Genomic DNA, 18,459 nt, shown 5'->3' with positions numbered 1-18,459 from the left:
CAACGAGTCTGCCGGCCTACGTCACAGCCTCTCATTAAGTATCCACTTGACGCCAGCGAAGTGAAATAGCACAGACCTGGCACCAGAAAGAACAAATGTGGCACCCACTGCTCCTTTTAAGGACTGGTTCGAGGAACAGCAGGCCCCAAGGCAGGAGGTCAGGCAAACACATCAGTATCTTTGTGGGACAGGGAGAGAGGACTCTTTCGGGCCTGCCTCCTTCTTAACAAGCTTTCCAGGGCAAGTTCTCCTGCAACCTTCAAAAAGAACCAACAATGAAGGCCTTTTCCCTTTTAAAACTCTAGGGACACAGTGCTTCCTCTTCCCCCAGCAGGGCAGCTGGCTTCAAGCAAGAAGGAAGGTCAAAAGTCACCTTTGATAACCATCTGTCCAAACAGTAATACCCTAACCCCAACTTACTGAATCAGAGGGAAAGACTGGGCCGGTGCTTCTCACATGTTAGTGTGCATCCGAGTCACCTGGAAGCCTAGTTAACGCCCTGCCCAGCCCCATCTCCTGACTTTCTCATTCAGTAGGTGTGGGATGGGATCTAAGCCATGGGATTTCTTACAAGCTCCCAGGTGATGCTGATGTTGATGGTCTGGGCTCTAGTCTACTGTTTACTCCTTGCTCCTTCACGTTTCTTTCTAGGCAGCATTTTTGCCCAAAGGGACAGACACTCCCTTGAAAATATATTATCTCATATGGATATACTGTACTTTTATTCCCAAGATCTCCAAGCCCTGTCATATCTATTAGCTCCATCTGCCCTCGTGAATCGGAGAAGGCAACGGCACCCCACTCCAGTACTCTTGCCTGAAAAATCCCATGGGCGGAGGAGCCTGGTAGGCTGCAGTCCATGGGGTCGCTAAGAGTCGGATACGACTAACTGACTTCACTTTCACTTTTCACTTTCGTACATTGGAGAAGGAAATGGCAACCCACTCCAGTGTTCTTGCCTGGAGAATCCCAGGGACGGGGGAGCCTGGTAGGCTGCAGTCTATGGGGTCGCACAGAGTTGGACACGACTGAAGCGACTTAGCACCAGCAGCCCTCATGAATTCCCATTTGCTGAGAAGGAAAGAGAGGGGTCAAGGGTGATAACTAATGCAATGTTCAGTCTGTAGGTTGTGTCTCTTCCAGTTCAGGGGTCCCTACCCATAGCCCGCTGCCAGGTCAGCCTGGGTCCTGGTGATATTGTGAGTTGCCTACAGCTCAGAGACTGGCTGTGACTCAACACTGCCCAGACACCTAGACTACTAGCAGGGAGCTTCAGGGGAAAGGTGGCCTCCAGGACGAAGGGAGAGGAAACCTCAATTCATCCTCTGAACACTGAGCTAGCAGAGAGGGATGGCTAAAAGGAAATCCTTGGTAACCAATAACCACTTTTTTGAACAAGTTGGTTTGGGGACTTCTGAGGCTCGCTTGGCACACTATAAGCGGTAAATAAAGAGTTCTTGAAATAATGGTAGCAGTTTATGGAAAATGTTCTAAGGAAAGTTAGAATCTTATTGCTGGGACTTCCCTGGTGGTCCAATGACTAAAACTCCATACTCCCAATGCAGGGGGCCCAGGTTTGACCCCTGGTCAGGGAACTAGGTCCTACATGTCACAGTTAAAGATCCCTTATGCTGCAATGAAGACCAAAGATCTGGCAAGCTGCAACTAAAGACCCAGTGAAGCCAAATCAATATTTTTTTAAAAGAGAATCTTGTCATTGATTAACGGATAGGCTATTGCAAAAACAGATTACTGAAGTTAAGAAAACAGAGAAGTAACAAGAGTAGATTCCTGTTGGAATGACTATACATTCCTTGTGGGCAAACACTGCACAGTCATTTTCTGGTCCCACAGTAGTTTAACAACTGTCTACAGAATGGCATGGGCACAGGGAGGCTGCTTGGGCTCCGGTGGTTCCCGTGCTCAGTGTGCTGCTGGGAGCAGTGGCTGTTTCTGCACTGAGCATAGAGGGCCTGGTAGAGTCTGGGTGTATGGTTGAAAAAAAGAATTTTTTCTTTGTCTTTTACTGGAGGGAAAAGAGAGCATAACACAGGTTCTCTGGTAGTAGAAACCCACAGGCTATGTCCTGTGGGACATAATGTGACCAAAAAACTGTCTGTAGAGGAGATATTTTTATAACTCACGATTAGGCCATAGAGCCAGAACAAAGGGGACAATGGAGCGGTTACATAGTCCATGCTGCTCTGTTAAGAGCACCACGTGGAACCCAACTGCGTACTTCCGGCACCTGGCCAGAACAGGCGGCCAAGCCCAAGCCCCTCAGCTTGGCAGTGAAGAAACTGACTGGAGTGGCCAGTGAGGCTGCCATCTAGCAGTTCACCCCCGAAACCAGGTGATCGACTGTGGATGCAGGTACACAAGTGGACCATGATGGTGACTCCACAGTGAGACTAGGACCAGCTCTATCCAGCACAGATCAGGCAGAGGATCAACAAACCTGAGTGCCTGCTCCTGTGTGCCAGGCCCTGAGCTTAGTGCTGGTCTTTGAGACGAACAAGGCCACTGTGGTCCCTCCCTCTACCGAGGGAGACCAACAAAGAGTACAGTGGTGGCCCTTCTGTAACTGCCCTGCAATTCCAGAAATCCCTCCATTTTCTGCAGACAGGAAGCGGGGCGGGGACAGTTACTGCCTCTTTTAAATAGCTGTGGTAGCCCTAAAGCTTGGGACCTGACCTTTCAGTTCCCCTTAAAGAAACATGTAGAAACAAGTTGATGCTCTCCACTCAGCATTTCAAAACAGGATATAAATACTCAATGCAAGAACACACTATCTTAGGACTCCCTGGTGAAAAGCAAAAAACAAGGTAGACAGAAAAAAATTCCAAAGCTGTGGTCTCATATGTGTGGAAATCTAGGGCTGTTAGGAAGAAAATGTTTCTTATACTGGAAACTTCAGAGAAACCCTTCTTCAGCACAATGGGGGACAGAAATGATACCCACACAAGGCCAGTCTAAATGGCTCGGCAAACCCCTCAGCCCTCATTCTCCAAAATACACTTTCATAAGAAGTGGTTACTTCATCAAATTCAGGCTGTCAGGAAATAAATCATACAGTCACTTGTAATATAAGCAAATACCTAGAAATGGTCCAGGTAGTCCTGGTGCAAAACAGTTAAAAGAAAAGAAATCTTGCCCAGACTTCTTCCTGGCTCAAAACCTGATGGGCAATTTTGCAGCTAATTTCTAACCCTTGACAATAAAACGATTCTGGCCGCTGCTCCCACCACCAGGCCCTGCTCTGGTGGAGCAGTGCCCTTCACTTTGGTCAGCAGGGTCCTGCTGCACACACTGCTATATGCGCCCGAAGTGTGAAGCCGTGTGCAACTGCAGAAGCCACATTTTCCTGGCTCCAGAAAGGAGGGGCTAGCTAGAACCTTGGAAACTCTTTCACTCCCCTTCTGCTCTGCCTTACCAAGCCCTCTCACAGAAAGCCATTGTGTAGGTTCAAGAAAGAAAGAAAAGAAGGGCGGACTTTTCCTGGCTCCCCTGCGGACTACACGGCCATGTAAAAGCACAGCAGCCACCCCCAACAGCTCTGGAGAAGTGCAGGCCTCAGGGGGCTCCACCGACACTGGCTTCTCACTCTGGTTTGCGCAGGGCAGCATTGTCTAATAATGAGCTGAGCTCAATTGCTTGCTGTGTATTTTGCCGCACAACTAATCCCTCATATTTGTGCTTTTCACCCACAAGTCTTTTATTGTTTGCTCTAGGGAAGAAAAAGCCTCACCTTTGAAGCAACCCACACCTTCTCTCTGCCCTGTGGCTCTCTCACCTCCTCCTCTGTTGTAGACAACGCTCTGACCAACCACTGCAGACGCATCCATTTGTCTCCCCCAGTATTAGTGCTTCTTGAGCTTTCTAGGGGCCAGTGGTCTAAAGGTGAGAACAGTGATTCTATCAGGCAGCTGATCCTCTAGGTCTCAGCCAGCTCAGTGTTTGTAATAATTCTTAAATGCATGCTTACTGGTCCCTTAATTTCCTCAGTTAGGCATCTGCTCAGAGTCCTTTAAAAGAAGAACTTTTTCCAACCATTTGGAGGTTAGCCAAAGGTAGCTGAACTAGATATCACTGTTCTTCCCACCCCATGATTGCTCCGGACTAAGATGGATTCCTGCCACCCTTCACTGATCAATTTGGTCAAACCATCAGGCACAGAGAACATTAGAGCAATTTCTTTTCCCTCCTACACTTATTTATCATCACCCATCCACCACACCTTAGACCATTACCTCTTCCAAACTCTAACTCCTTCCCCAAGAAGTATGAAAAGAGAAACGATCAACTTAGCCTGACGCAGAGTTCTTAGAATGTATTTTTGTTCACCTGAAAAATAAAACTTTTAAAAAATATACAGGACTTTTTGAGTACAGGTATATCTTAAATGGCTGAATTATAAATAATGTCTCTGGGCATGCTCACAGCTGGGGCTGGAGTTGATGTCCCAATTCCAGTGAAGGCGTTAGAGTCAGGAGGCCAACAGCTGAACCCACAAGTGGTCTCTCTAGACGCCGATCCATCCCAAAGTGGATTCAACAGTCCAGAATGCAGGGGTCAGAATGGGGACAGGGGACTGGACTCCCAGATGTTCTCCTGCCAGTTCAAAGGATTCTTGGAATAAGAGATCGATTTACAAATTATTAAAATATAGGACTAAAAATTCACACAATAAATATAAATTACAGGCTATTATTGAAGTTATAAAGTGGCATTCTATGTTTCTTCCCCCAGGCCCTCACCAAAAATTTAAAAAGGTCTCAAAGGCTTCCTAATGACCAAAGTCAAGTGCTCGGAAATCTCCTTCAGCCAAGACACCTTGGGGGTGCTACCAGCCTGCCCCTAGGCAATGACAGCTCAGCTGCTTTTATCTTGCCCACAGCAGGACATGGCTGAAATCGAGGCTGTGGTCCTGTAAACCTGGATCAGAGCTAACTGGAGTATAGGCCAGAAAACTGGAGAGACAAATTGTTTCAGGACTCAGGTGGATAAGTTGTTGTTGTCGTTGTTTTAAAGTGCCTCATTTCCCAAAAAGGAAACATGAACATATCTTGTCACTACCCACACTCAATTGCCTAAAAGCAAGTGGCGGAAGGAAATGGAATCCAAATTGAGGATGCAGAATTCTTGTGGCCCCAGAGCTAGCTTTACATCTGTCATTTCACTTGCTGCTTCTCATCTCAATGAAAGTATAGGCTGCATATAAGTAGGGCTTATCAGGAGAGGTAAAGACTAGGCAGTTTAACTTTCCCATGGGTGGTCTATTATCTGGCTATCAAAACACAATCCTGAGTTTGAAGCCCATCTTTCAGCCTTTCGAGTTCCACAGTACAACTCAAAACCAGAGGATGTGCTCAAAGCTCTGGATTTACAACAGATTTCATTCTAATCACAGGGCTACACTGTCACTACAGGCTCAGGGCAAGAGGGAAGCTGAAGGTGATTACAGAACAAGACCTGACCTTGAAGAGCAGGGGGAAAAAAAAAAGGATAAAACACTTGTGAGCCATTCTACTTACAAAAGCTTGCTCTTCCTAACCTCTGTGAGAAGGCCAAGGGTTGAAGCACAGAGACATTGCTCTTTCCCTTCCTTTCTTCCCTGGCGGGTATCCAGATACTTGGGGCTGCAATAGAAAGCCTCTTAGGTGGGGGCACTAGGGTGGGAAGAGGAGGAGACTGGTACATTCCTCACCCTCCCCAAACTGCTTCTACTTCTCCAAAGGTTTTCCATCGTCCTTTCAACAAGTTTGAGAACGATTATACTCTTTTGTGTCATAAACCTATCTTTCTGGGATAGGAGGGGGAAAGGTAAAAAAGTGGGTAATGAAAAAGTGTTTGTGCCCTTCTGGCTAGCTGCACTTTGGGGGCCAGCAAATAGCCCTTGCTTAACCCCATCAGTCAGTAGCTACCCAGGGTGTGGGAGGATACATGTAGTTCTATGTAATTATAGCTTCTAGTGCATATGTCAACAACTATATACAGGGATCTATAAATTAAATGCATCTGTGGCCACTGCAACTAGGTTGACGTACCTGAGCTCCACTACTTTCGGTGCCCGCCTCCTTGCAAGAGCTTCGGCTTATTAAAGAAGAGCCCCTACAGCTCCCTCCTTTCTTTAAGTCTTGGGGGAGAGCCCGAGTCACCCTCCACGTAGGATACATAAGAGCTAGCGGCGCAGAAGGGTTCAGTGCTGGGATCTCCCCACCCCTCCCCCACCCCCTTATGGCTCAGGGCCCTGGCGCAGCACCGTCCGTAGGAAGACCAAACCCGGAACCCCCGGGGCATAGTGGTCCCTTGGCTGAAGATGAGCTGCAGGGCCCTCACCCCTGGGGCGAGCCGGCGATCATCGGGGGAAGAGAGGCGTTCACTCCTGTGGGGGTCACTTCCGCGGGCTCCCCGCCCGGTCCTGCTGCAAAGTCCTGCCTCCGGGCTTGGGGAGGATGGTTTCCGGCCGCCTCTGCCACCGAGGGGTTCAACGACTCCCCGGCGCCGCCGCCGCTTCCTCCTCGTCCTCCTCGGCCCCCCGCGGCTGCTCCAGCGGCCCGGCCTGGGGGCTGTCGGCAGAGGGTTCTGGAGATACGGGCCGCGCCGCCTGCAGCGGGGGCGCGTCGCGCGGCGCCTCGCGACGGGACAATCCCGTGCTGTTGGGCCCCGCCGCCGCCCCCGAAGTCCCGGACGGGCCGGTGGCGTTGGAGCCGCCGGGGGGCGGGCCGGCGGCTCCCCCCGAGGTCCCGGCGCCCACCGGCTGCCAGATGAGGCTGTAGTAGACGGCGAGCACGATGGCGGCCAGCGACACGGAGAGCACGTAGGCGAACACGGTGGCGAGCCGGACCCACTTCTTGTTGGTCTTGGCCGCCATCTTCGCCTTCTTGTCCCCGGTGTAGGTGGCCGGCTTGCCCCGCTCGGCCGGGGCCGCGTCGCGCTCCTTCATGGGGGGGCCCCGGCCTTTGCCCCGGTGCTCCACGGCCCCGGTTGGAGGGGGCCTGGCGGCCTGCAAGGACTGGGCAAGGGGCGGCCCGGCGCCCTCGGTTCCCGGCCGCTCGGCTCTCCGCAGCCGCGCCTCACGCCGCCAGCCCGCAGCCCGCCACTGCGTCGCTGCAGCCGCCGCCGGGGCCTGGACCAGTCACCGCCGCCAGCGCCGCCGCCGCCGCCGGCCCGTCAGTTGCTTCCTCGCTGCCGCCACAGCCACAGCCGCCACAGTCGCCCGACTCCAAGTCCCCATCCGCCGCCGCCGCCGCCGCCTGCCCGGCCGCCCGCCCGGTCTCCAGTGGCCGCGCGGACAGCGCTCTCCGCTCCAGCCGGGTTCCCCCGCCTCGCGCGCCGGCAACAAGGGGCGGGGGAAAGAGCTGCTGGGGGCTGCCTCTTAAAAGGGCAACGGCGGGGGTCCGGAAGTGCCGCGCGGGGAGGAGGCTGGCTGTTGGCGGGCGCCGGGAGCCCCCCGCCGGGACGCTCCGTTAAGAGAGGGTTAACAGAGGCTGTCTCTTAAAAGGGCAACGTCGCCGCAGCCCCGCATGGGCTGACTCGGCGAGGGTGGGAGCCTCCGGCGCTTCTTTAAAAGGGGAACAGCGTCTTTTGGGGCGGAGTGGTGAACTAGAAGCTGGGCGGGGAGGGGCGGTCGGAGCGCGGAGCTGTCAACTCTGGCGCCTCCCCTCTGTGTTCAGACTGCCCGAAGTGACAGGTTATGTAGCAGCAGCGGCTTCCGCTCCCAGGCCTCAGTTTACCTCCAGAGGCGGGGGTGATTTCACCTTGGTGCTCTCGACTCGCGCCCGGTCCCACGTACCCTCCGGGCGGGTCTTTCAGACCCCTTTACTCCTAGCGAGCCTGGCCCAGTCTGGCGTAGGCAGCCCAGGAACCTGGAGAATGCACTGAGGTTGCAGCTGGTCGGTTTCTTTCCTAGCCCTCACTCCCCCCCGCAGCCGCATCCCGCCCCGGGCTTCAGGCGCTCTCCCGATTCTCTGTCCTTTCCCGAGTCGGGAGAGTACACGTGCTGAGCTGGTTCTCCAGACTCTCCTCCCGCCTTAGTCCTGAAGTTCGCAACAGGTCCCAGATCCCGCTTTAGGGGGATTCTGGCTCCCGGGTTTAGGCTTGATCCATGGACTCAAGAGGCTCCACTGAACCGGTGGAGCGGCTTACAGAGTTTTCTCCTTCTCTGACCCAATTCAGGTCTCAGCCTGGGCGGTGATCCCTTGCCACCCTTCCCATGTGGGGCTTGTCATCCCTTGGAGAGTCTGTCTCCAAGCTCAGACTCTCAGTAGCCACTTCTCTCTTTTCCCTTCTCTCCGCCCCCGACTGCATTCCGTTTGTGAGATTTTCTAAAACTTCTGGTTCTCTCCTCCTTGAGTTCTGCTTCCTTTGTTCCCAGAGCTGGGTCTATGGACCGCCTGGGTATCTCAATGGGTATGGGAGAACTGCCTTGGAGTGGTGGGGGTGGGATGGGGAGAAGACAGTCCTCATGGGGTTCTGTGGGTGAATCTTTCCTCCTGGCTCCTGGCTTCAGATTCTGTGGGCCAGGCTCGCTAGAAGTAAAGGGGTCTGAAATACCCGCCCGGAGGGTACGTGGGACCGGGCGCGAGTCGAGAGCACCAAGGTGAAATCACCCCCGCCTCTGGAGGTAAACTGAGGCCTGGGAGCGGAAGCCGCTGCTGCTACATAACCTGTCACTTCGGGCAGTCTGAACACAGAGGGGAGGCGCCAGAGTTGACAGCTCCGCGCTCCGACCGCCCCTCCCCGCCATGTTTATCTTTTCCATTTCTCCAGCTTCTTAGTTTCAAGACACCATGCCCCCCTTACGAAGTCCCACCTCAACGCTGCTTCCCTGCCTCCTCAGCAGCACAGAAGTCAAGTGGCTGCCAGAGTTGAGTGTGCTGATGAGTGCCTGGAACTGCAACACCATAGCCAGGTGATTCCTGAAGCTCAGGTGCGAGTCTGCCGCTAGCAATGGCCAGCCGAACTTATTCCAAGAACAGCATTCCCTTTTACTTTTCTGAGAAATTTTAAGGACATTGAACGTGTGGAGTGCTTATTGCCTTCTGCAGGCTGATGGGGAAAAGACAACCACTCCTTCCCCATTCTGCTCCCACGGTGGCCAGAGCCTATCATGCAAGATGACCTGTTAAGTCAAACCTCCCGGATTGTCTCTGGATGTTGAACTCTCTTCTCTCCCTTACTCTCTGACCTTCCTGGTAGGACTGTTTGTACCAGCTATACCAAGGTGAATTATTAGTAAAGGTTCCAAGTGAGTCCATCCAACCCAAAGCCTTCTTCCAACTGCTTCCTTGAATGCACTCAGTTTCTTCTGTTGCAAATTAAACTTCTTTCTTCTTGCTTGGCTCCCACTGAAGTAGGAAAACAGCCTGTCACTTTTTTCCATACCGAAAAATAAATATACTTGCAGCCCCTATTCAAATCCTCTCACCCTATTCTTCTCCAAACTAAACAGTGCCAGCTTCTTTAACCTGTCATCAATAAGCTCTATTTATTATCTGGATTTACACAGTGTCTTTTACCCTAGGAACTCAAAATGCTTTCAGATATAATTGAGCCTGATCTCCGCGGTGCCTGAGCCATTAAGAAACCATTAGCGTATTCCTATTGCAGGCAACTAAATGGCCCCCTAGTGGCCTGAAAGTGAATATGCTTCTTTAAGAGCCTGTATTGGACTAAGGGTAGGCAGAGTCAGAGCAGAAAATCAAAGCAGCCTGGGGACAGAATAGGCCCCAAAGGTCCTCTTTTGTAAATACCCTAGAATCTTGCCCACAGCATCCTATGGAGCACCCTCCAGAATCAGCTAAAAGACCCTCCATGTTGGTGTACCTTATTGTCTGCTCCCTAAGGCAGCCCTTTTGGGGTTTGGAAAGTTCTGACCAGTTGTAGCAGCAGCGACATCCACATCTGTATTATAAGCTCAGCATTATGCTAGGGCTTCCCAGGTGGCTCAGTGGTAAAGAACCCACCTGCCAGTGTAAGAGCTTCAGGAGACTCGGGTTTGATCCCTGGGTCAGGAAGATCCCTTTGAGGGGAAAATGGCAACCCACTCCAGTATTTTTGCCTGGAAAACCCCATGGACAGAGGAGTCTGGTGGGCTACAGTCCATGGGGTCGCAAAGAGTTGGACACAACTGACATGCACGCAGCCGGCACTATGCTAAGCACTTAATTCCTTGTCTCATTTGTCTCACAATAATCTATCAGGTAGTTGTTATTTATCTTCATTTTAGAGATGAATAAATGGCCTCCAAAAAAGTTCAACAACTTACCCAAAGTCTCATAACTAGAGAGAATTCAAACCTGAGTCTTTCTGACTCTAGGACCTTAGATCCTGATCTCTCTCTGCCTCACAGGTAGAGCTGAAAGTTGTCTCTGTAATGAATGTTGGGAGTACCGCCCACATCACCCTCAGGATCAAGGCACTCATTCCTCTAGCTATTCGGGATGTTGACTTCTGATGGCTCACAGCTGCCACTGTCTCTGGGCATTGCCCGTAGGCACCAAAGGAAGCTGCATCTTTCTCTTGGCTCACAAGACCAAAAAACAGAGCCAAGTTGCAACAAACCTGGGAGGAGAAGGAGGAGGGCTCCATCTCCAAAATGCTGCAGAAGTAGCCAGTATGTATTGACAGGAGCCAGGAGAGAATGTATAGGCTGAATCAAGGGGGAGCTGAATACTATTAAGTTGAATGAGGGGGAGTTTATTGATTTAGGAGCACTCTCCCGTGAAACAGGATTTCATATCCTGACAAGGATCCTGGGAGACAGGCTACCAACTGAAACGGAAATGCCAGAAGTATCATGGCAGAAGGTGGAAGGAGGGTTCAAAAAACCCAGAGAAGTGGTCATGCTCTAGTAGACGTTCTGTGTAAGGCCAGAAATCCACTTCAGTTCTGCAGGAAGGCCCAGAGGATACTCTTGTTATCAGAGCAAGAAGGAGTACACTTACTGAGAAGCTGAGTTTTGGCTGTCCTCTGCAGGTCAGGGCCGACAGCAAGAGACCAACACAGAACTGGCTCCCTAATAACAGCGGGGTTGATGGGACCACAAAATGATGGAGACCGGAGGTTGTCACACCATTGTGGGGAGCAGCAAGTTGGACTGGCAATGGGGGGGTCCTGACGGTAGAGCCATGCAGATGGTTAATAAAATAGGATGTAACATTACATCCTATTAGTGCATAGGATGTAACATTACTGGGGCAAATTAGTGCAAAGAGTTCCCTTTTCACAATTTTGCAAGTCTCTTAAATGTGGTTTTATAGACAACAGCTGGATTCTCATATCAGCTATGGTTGGCTATATGTTATTTTGTTTAAAATATGTGAAGAAAATCTGGCCTCACAAAGATATGTAGTTGGAAAAGGAGCATTTTAATAGTCTTTTCAACTAATTGTGGGTATTTTTCTTTGATACTACACCGAAACTCAACAAGTGGTATTTTCTTAAATGGTAGTTATAATGTAGATTATAAAACTCTTTCAATGAACTTTTGTACTCAATCACATTAAAGTCTATTGATCTATCTTGTATTCTTTTTTTTTTTCAGCATTCACCAGCTTTATTTTTATTTTAGAAGGTAATATATACTCGATAAAAAAAAATATCGTGCATTCTGAATGACTTTTCTACCTGTGCATGATTTTGTTACATCCTTTGGTCATTTGGAAAATATTAGGTCATTGACTTATACAGATCTTTCATATATTGATACAATTCATTATATAATACTAAAATTCAAATTTGTTATTATCATCAGAAATATTGGGAATCTGTCAACTTGATGATAGTGCATACAAGTTTCCTAAAATTCTAATTTTCATTTGAAAGCTCAAATTGTGTCATTGACAATAGATACTATCAGTTGTTTTCCTCAGAGTTACAGGCTTACTTGGCTTGAATTTGAGAAAATATCTGCCAAATAACCAAGTCCAATGACCACAGTTTATCTGTCAGTTATTTTTTCAAGTTAAAGTGATGTTTCATGAAAAAAAAAAGGCTAGTTTAGGTTATTCTCAATTGTGCAAGTACTTTTTTTGAGAGAACCATTCTATTTCTGTGTGTAATACAGTGCTATTTAATTACAGAGAAAATTAAAAAGACATGTATTTACAAGTTATGATTTAATAACATTTAACAAATTTCATTGCTTCATTAAGGACATTCTTAACTAAAACTGATTGTTTTCTTCTCTTCCTTCCTTCCCTTTCCTCCCTCCCTGGCCACTACCAGAACAGTTTGGTTCCACTGCCTTGGTTTGATAAGGTGCAACATTGCTTTTAGTGCAAATGTCAACACAGTTAAAAAGATAAATAATGTCTTACATGCAAATATTTTGACCTTGTGAAATACCTAAAATGGTTTCAGGAACTCCCAGGGATCTACAGACCACACACAGAATTGCTGAGTTGTACAATGAAAAGAAATCAAGAATGAAAGACCAGGAGACTGGTGATAGTTGCTCCAATAAAAAGTCCCAATACCAGGCTTCACTGGTGGCTCAGTGGTAAAGAATCCACCAGCCAAAGCAGGAGACACAAGTTGAATCCCTGATCCTGGAAGGTCCCACATGCTGTGGAGCAACTAAACCCATGACCCACAACTACTGAGCCTGTGCTCTAGAGCCTGGGAACTGGGACTACTGAGCCCACGGGCCTCAGCTGCAGAAGCCCATGCACTGAGAGGCTGTGCTCCACACCAAGGGAAGTGGCTGCAGAGAGAACCCCACACATCACAATGAGCGAGTAGCCACTGCTCACACAGCTGAAGAAAAGCCTGCACAGCAACCAAGAGCCAGCACAGCCACAATACGTAAGTACAACTTAAATCAGTCAATCAATAAAAGAATTCCAAATATCAACTTAAAAAAAAAAGGCACAATACCTTGTCTGGTTTCTAGACCTGACTCCATTTTCAGATCCAAAACCCTTTGACTGCAGGAGAGACTGGGTCCCAGGAGGAAGGCCTCCATAATACTGTGGCAATACAGTAATGATTGTTCTACTCCTTCCCCAAAGGGACCTATGGCCGTTTACTGGGTAACTGTACAGGGGGGAAAGTGGAATAGCCAAACTTTTTAAGGTCATACAGTGTCTGAGTTGACACTGATATCTGGAGACCTGAATTATCTTCATGGCTGCCTGGTAGAGTAGCCCTACATAAAAATATGTGCAGGCCCACGGGCTGTAGCAAATGGCTTGATGAGCTGGTTAGAGGCCTAGAAAGAGAAACAATGGGAAACTGGAAAGAAGAAGAGGCACGCGGATGTATCTATAGGAGTGGACACAAAGTGTGAAGACCCACACATTGTATGTTAATGGCCACCAGAGGTGACCCGCCATGGAGGAGAGGCTAAATAGTCAAGCAGATATAATGGTTTGGCTAGTTGACATCAGTCAGTCTCTGTGACTGACCACTTGGGTTGGCCCAATGGGTACACGGATAAAGTGGCCATGTTGGCATAGATGGAGGCTACACTTAGTGTATGGTGGCAGGGATAGACCTAACAGAATGGGCTCTCATTCACCAAGGCTGACTTTTTATTGTTCCTGCCAAATCTCCAACCTGCCAACATCTGACAACCAACCAGCTACTTGGTGATGAATTGACTACATTGTACTGGTTTTAATGTACAAGGGTTGGTGATTTATCCTGACTTGAATCGGCATGTATTCTGGATCATTTTCTCTTTCTTGCTAAAGGCCTCAAGTAGCACTGCTCTCTGAGAGCTTAAAGAGTGTTTGATTCATAGACATGGGATCTCACACAACATTACATCAGACCAAGAGTCCTACTTCACAGCAAAACAATGGGCACATAGTCACAGAAGAATCTTCTGGGCACATAGAATCTTCTGGTCTTACCACATTCTTTGCTACCTGTCTACTGGTGAAAAGAGCTGATAGAGTGAACAGTCTTTCAAAGGTGCAGCTGAAGCACTATTTTAGAGATGGTGGGACATCATGCTACAGGATGAAGTATGCACCCTGTTTAATTATAATATGGCCCAGGAGTAGGATACAGAAGCCTAATAAACATGAGGTTGAAGTTGGAGCAGCCCCACTCACCATCACTCCCAATGATACTTTGGGAGAATTTATGGTTCTTATTCCTACAGCTCTAGGATCTCTGGGTTTAGAGAATCTCGTTCCTAGAGGTGGAACATTTCCATGAGGGCACAGGAAAAAAAGCTCATGAACTTTAAGTGTGGCTGCTTCCCGCCTCTTAGTTTCCTTGTGTCAAGAGACCAGCAGGCAAGAAAAAGGAGTCACTTCCTGCTGGGGGTACTTGACCTTGATCCTTGGGAATACGATGGCTGCTGCTCTATCATGGGGCCAGGGAAGGATATGTTTGGCACCCAGGTGATCCTCTAGGGTGTCTCTTGATACTCTTTTGCCCAATTTTGATAAGTTTGGCAGCATGGCTTGAAAAGGGCATGGTGATTAGGAGCTCAGACTCCTGAGCCAGGTGGGCCACTTAGATCATGAGAGATACCAACTGTAGGGAAAGATAATCTAGAAGGGGTATTGGAGGGATGCTGAATATCAGCCTGACACCAAGACAAACTTCAGTAGTGAGGACTATATTTCATTCTACTTGCCTCCCTGTAAGTTCCCCAGAGGAAACAATCACCAGAATTCTGGAGTGGCTCTTCCCAGGCGGAGGGTGCTTACCGTATGATGCAAATATTTCTGAGCTGTGCAAAGGGGAATACTGTCCTGGTTGGTAGGGTGCACCACCCAGATCTTGCCTCTGGGACCAATAAGCTTAGCCCCAAGTTGGTAGGAGTGTTGCTGCTGATGGCTCACAGCTGAGTTTCTCTCTAGGTATTTCCTTCAACTGCCAAAGTGAGCTGTCTTTCCTGACTTCATGAAGGATAAGCTACCAGGTCAGTGCTGCAGGAGGGCTTTCAACCTCAGTCAGGACCAACTCTGAAAGGTCCTCCCCACCTTCAAGCTGCCTGTGGAGGAGTCCTTGATTGTGACCGCATCCTTGATCCTTTTCTTCCTCTGCTCAATCTTGTTTCCTTCACTCCCTCAGATATGCTGTTTCTGAGAGCACTAAATAACTAAATAATTCCCAATGAACTTCCTATGAGCAAATATTCGTTTCATAATATTTCATGAGAAACCTGATCTAAGACAATCACCTAAACCACCTAAAATGCCAATCTTTGGGACCCAAAGGTGAACAAGTCTCATCCGTTTGAAGGTGGAACTCACCATCTTCTTCTATGCCATGGCTCCCTCTGCCACCCTCACAGAGCGTCGGGTGCATCCTACACCCTGGCCACCTTCCACCAAATGTCCTCCAGCTTGCTTTCCCCCATGATAAAGCCACCGAGACTGAAGTCCCGGAGTGCAGTCAATGTGGTCTGACGTGCCAAGAATGAGCATAGGCGTGAGTCTTCCTTGCTTCTAGAGCCCTGGCTACACATTGGAACCAAGGCTGAAGCTCTTCAGATATCCAAACTCCTCACTTCCCCTTCCCCACCCACACATCCCAGGTCCTGATTCAGAAGGTCTGGGTACAGCAAGGAATAGGCAGCGTTTCCAGAGCTTCCCAGGCGATTCTGATTGATAAAATGGAGAGTCACTGGGCTCAGTATTCTACTTTAATTCAGCAGCCTAAGCGTCTGTCCGCTTTTTTGGCAGCCTTTTCATTTGACTCATGAAATGAAAACCTGTCAGCGAAAACCCTCAGTTTTATTCACACATGCTTCTGCTAAGCCGCTACTTCCCCACCCTGTCCTTGTACACTCGGTGCCTTGGAGCCAAGCCCAGATCTCTCAGTTAAGCCCTGTTCATTTTACCTTGTGAGGTTCAGGCTATTGCTCCAGCGGGTTAGGATGTTTGGGGATCCTGAGTATGTCTCTCAGCAACTTCCCTGTCCTTACTGGCTTCCTGCTACTTGCAAAGTTGAAGGGCTGGTTCACTGCGGCTTTGCCCAGGTCCTGATAAAAAGATGGACCAGGATAGGAGTAAGGATGGAAGCAATCAATCAGTTCTGAGGGCATTCCTTATGCACAAGTCACCATGCCTGCCTGGAGAAGAATGTGTCTAACTTATTTCCATCACACTTATGAAAACAGGTCCTTTTCATAGACAGATGAACTGCGGCAGAGAAAACGAGAAATGTGTCCAAGAACAGCCTATAGGAGGAAGAGGCTATCCTTTTCCTGCTGTCTTCAGCTCTCATCTCTAGGTTTGTCATCTCTCAGAGGAAAATGACAAGGTTGGCCCTTCTGAATGGAAAGATTTTTAGAGCTGGAATGAATCTTGGAAATGATCAAAAGTTTAAAGATCAGAGAGCTTAGGTAACTTGCCACAATCTCATAGCAAACCTTTTCTCCAGTTGAGATTGAAATCAACGTTTCTTGAGGATGGATCCAGGCTTCCCCTAGCTATACTTCCATGTAAGTTTGATCCAAAATGACACTTCAAAGGGAAACACACACGGGACTGCTTCTTTTCCACTTTGAAGTCCCAGATGGTTTCTTCTACGATTCTAGCAGGGATTGGCATGGGAGGACAGGCAATACCTTCCTCCTGGGTTTCTGCAGAGAACTCTTGATCACCTGCTTTCATCCCTAAGGGATTAGCAGCTCAGCACCTGCTTACCCAGCCTTGTCCCTGCCTCCATTCATACCCAGCTCTCAGCATGCCTTTGGTGGCTGGGTCTGGAGCCACAGCTGGACATACAGCCAGACTAATGGACAGCCCCTGGTCCTTACTCTCATGCCTGCCTCATCAGCTGTGGGGGCTGTAGTGATGGTAAGGTGGTGGGAGGTTGTGCTTGTCCATGATGTGAGCCCTTGTGCTTATGATGTCAGGAGTACAGGCTGCTTGGGGGACAGTCTGCTTCAGGTCTAAACCAGGATCACCCCTAACTCAATCTGCCCTGGGAAGGGTAGGATCATACCTTGGCATCAGCCCCTGATCCACACAAACTGCCGAAAAAGAATCCAAAGTGCAAGTCAGTAAAGATGCTTGTGGAAACAATAGCAATATATACTGAGGAGAAAGTAATGAGAAACTGATTTTCTCTTGTCTGTGTCTGCTAAGAAGTAATAATAGTAACAACAAAACAACAAAAATAATGATAATACTATTGTGCTCATGTGCAGGCCATGTATGAAGTACTTTACATCCATTATATAATTTAATTCTTATAGAGTCCTGTGAGGCATAATGATCCCCATTTTACAGGTGAGAAAGCTGAGGCACAGGAAGGTTAGCTATCACAAGACAAACCAGCTAGTAGGTGGCTGGGTTCATAGAGCAGTGATCCCAGCCTGGCTCCCCGTACCTGACTAGGAAACCGATCTTCAAGGATGCAACATCTGAGCCATTTTCATTTCAAAAGTAAGCTGGCCACTGGCCCAAGACTCACCACAGGCCTCTGGGCTCCTGAACCCCACTGCTTCATCAGGTAAGTCATGGCAGCAGGTGAGAAACCCACCTAATCCGACTCTCATTTGTCTGGTAACTGGGCCACCCAAAGACCTAAGTTCGACTTCCACCACTAAACTTCTCTGATAAACAAGTTGAAAAACCAAAAGCATGGGGTCCTCACACAGAGCTGCCAGGTGAGCAGGTGACCTCAGGACCTGCCTATGGGGCTCCAGGCCACCTGGATCTCCCTGGGAGATAGCCGCCTATTGCAGCTAACTTCTCACAGCCTTCTACCACCCAAAGCTCGGCCATGCCAAACTCTCCAGCATACCCATCGCCACGACTGACAGACCCTCCAGAGACTTCCCTGAGATCTGCCCTGCTCAGATTCCCAGCCTTTCCCCAGGAGGCCCGTGCTTTCTAGTGCGCCCAGCAGGGGGCATCCTCACCCTACCTCCTTCTGCCCTGGGGGTGAGATTGGGAGCTGGTGTGAGGCACTCTCTACTCAGCTCAGCCCAGGAGTCAATTTCTCAAACTGGGTATTCATGTGACCTCTCTGATTTTCTCTATATCCACTCTACCATTATTTACACAATATTTTTGTCATTCCTATTTTAAAATACCTAAATGTATTTTTGAAGGAAAAGAAGCCCTTTTGGGGCTTCCCTGGTGACGCAGATGGTAAAGAATCTGCCTGCAGTGCAGGAGACCCGGGTTCAGTCCCTGGGTCAGGAAGATCCCCTGGAGAAGGAAATGGCAACCTGCTGCAATATCCTTGCCTGGAAAATTCCATGGACAGAAGGGCCTGGCGGGCTACAGTCCAAGGAGGTTGCAAAGAGTCAAATATGACTGAGCATCTAACACTTTCACTTTCAAACCCTCTTTGATGAATGTCTTCCCCCCTCCCTTCGCTGCATGGGTCTCCTGCATTCTGGGGGCTGCTTTGCAAGATGTGAGCAGGAGAGGACAGTTGAAGCTATAGCTGGGAGCCTCAAGAACTGGGTGTGTGGTGGGGAGGGAGGGTAAGAAGGGAGGGGAAATATATAATTATAACTGATTCAAGTTG

The 18,459-nt window shown here is 49.0% G+C and overlaps 1 protein-coding gene across 4 annotated transcripts; it reads right to left on the bottom strand.

Annotated features, from left to right (window-relative positions):
- Positions 1-4,396: 4,396 nt before the first annotated feature.
- On the bottom strand, positions 4,397-6,946 carry INAFM2 (InaF motif containing 2). 4 transcript variants are annotated; one of them, XM_052646925.1, is made up of 3 exons: positions 6,340-6,946; positions 5,535-5,639; positions 4,397-4,629 (listed from the first exon to the last, which is right to left on the bottom strand). In XM_052646925.1, exon 1 carries the CDS (start codon positions 6,944-6,946, stop codon positions 6,488-6,490), a length of 459 nt encoding a protein of 152 aa, XP_052502885.1. In that variant the 3' UTR covers positions 4,397-4,629; positions 5,535-5,639; positions 6,340-6,487. The 4 variants fall into 4 exon arrangements, 3 of the variants coding, with proteins under 3 accessions (XP_052502885.1, XP_052502887.1, XP_052502886.1); XM_052646927.1 differs by having other exon boundaries at positions 4,397-4,611; XR_008200002.1 differs by lacking the exons at positions 5,535-5,639; positions 6,340-6,946 and adding an exon at positions 6,048-6,197.
- Between the last annotated feature and the right edge of the window lie 11,513 nt (positions 6,947-18,459).

The sequence above is a fragment of the Budorcas taxicolor genome, chromosome 10 (genome assembly GCF_023091745.1).
Source record: "Budorcas taxicolor isolate Tak-1 chromosome 10, Takin1.1, whole genome shotgun sequence".
Lineage (NCBI taxonomy): Eukaryota > Metazoa > Chordata > Mammalia > Artiodactyla > Bovidae > Budorcas > Budorcas taxicolor.
Note: the sequence above shows the minus strand (reverse complement) of the source record. Positions and strands in the feature narration are given on the sequence as shown.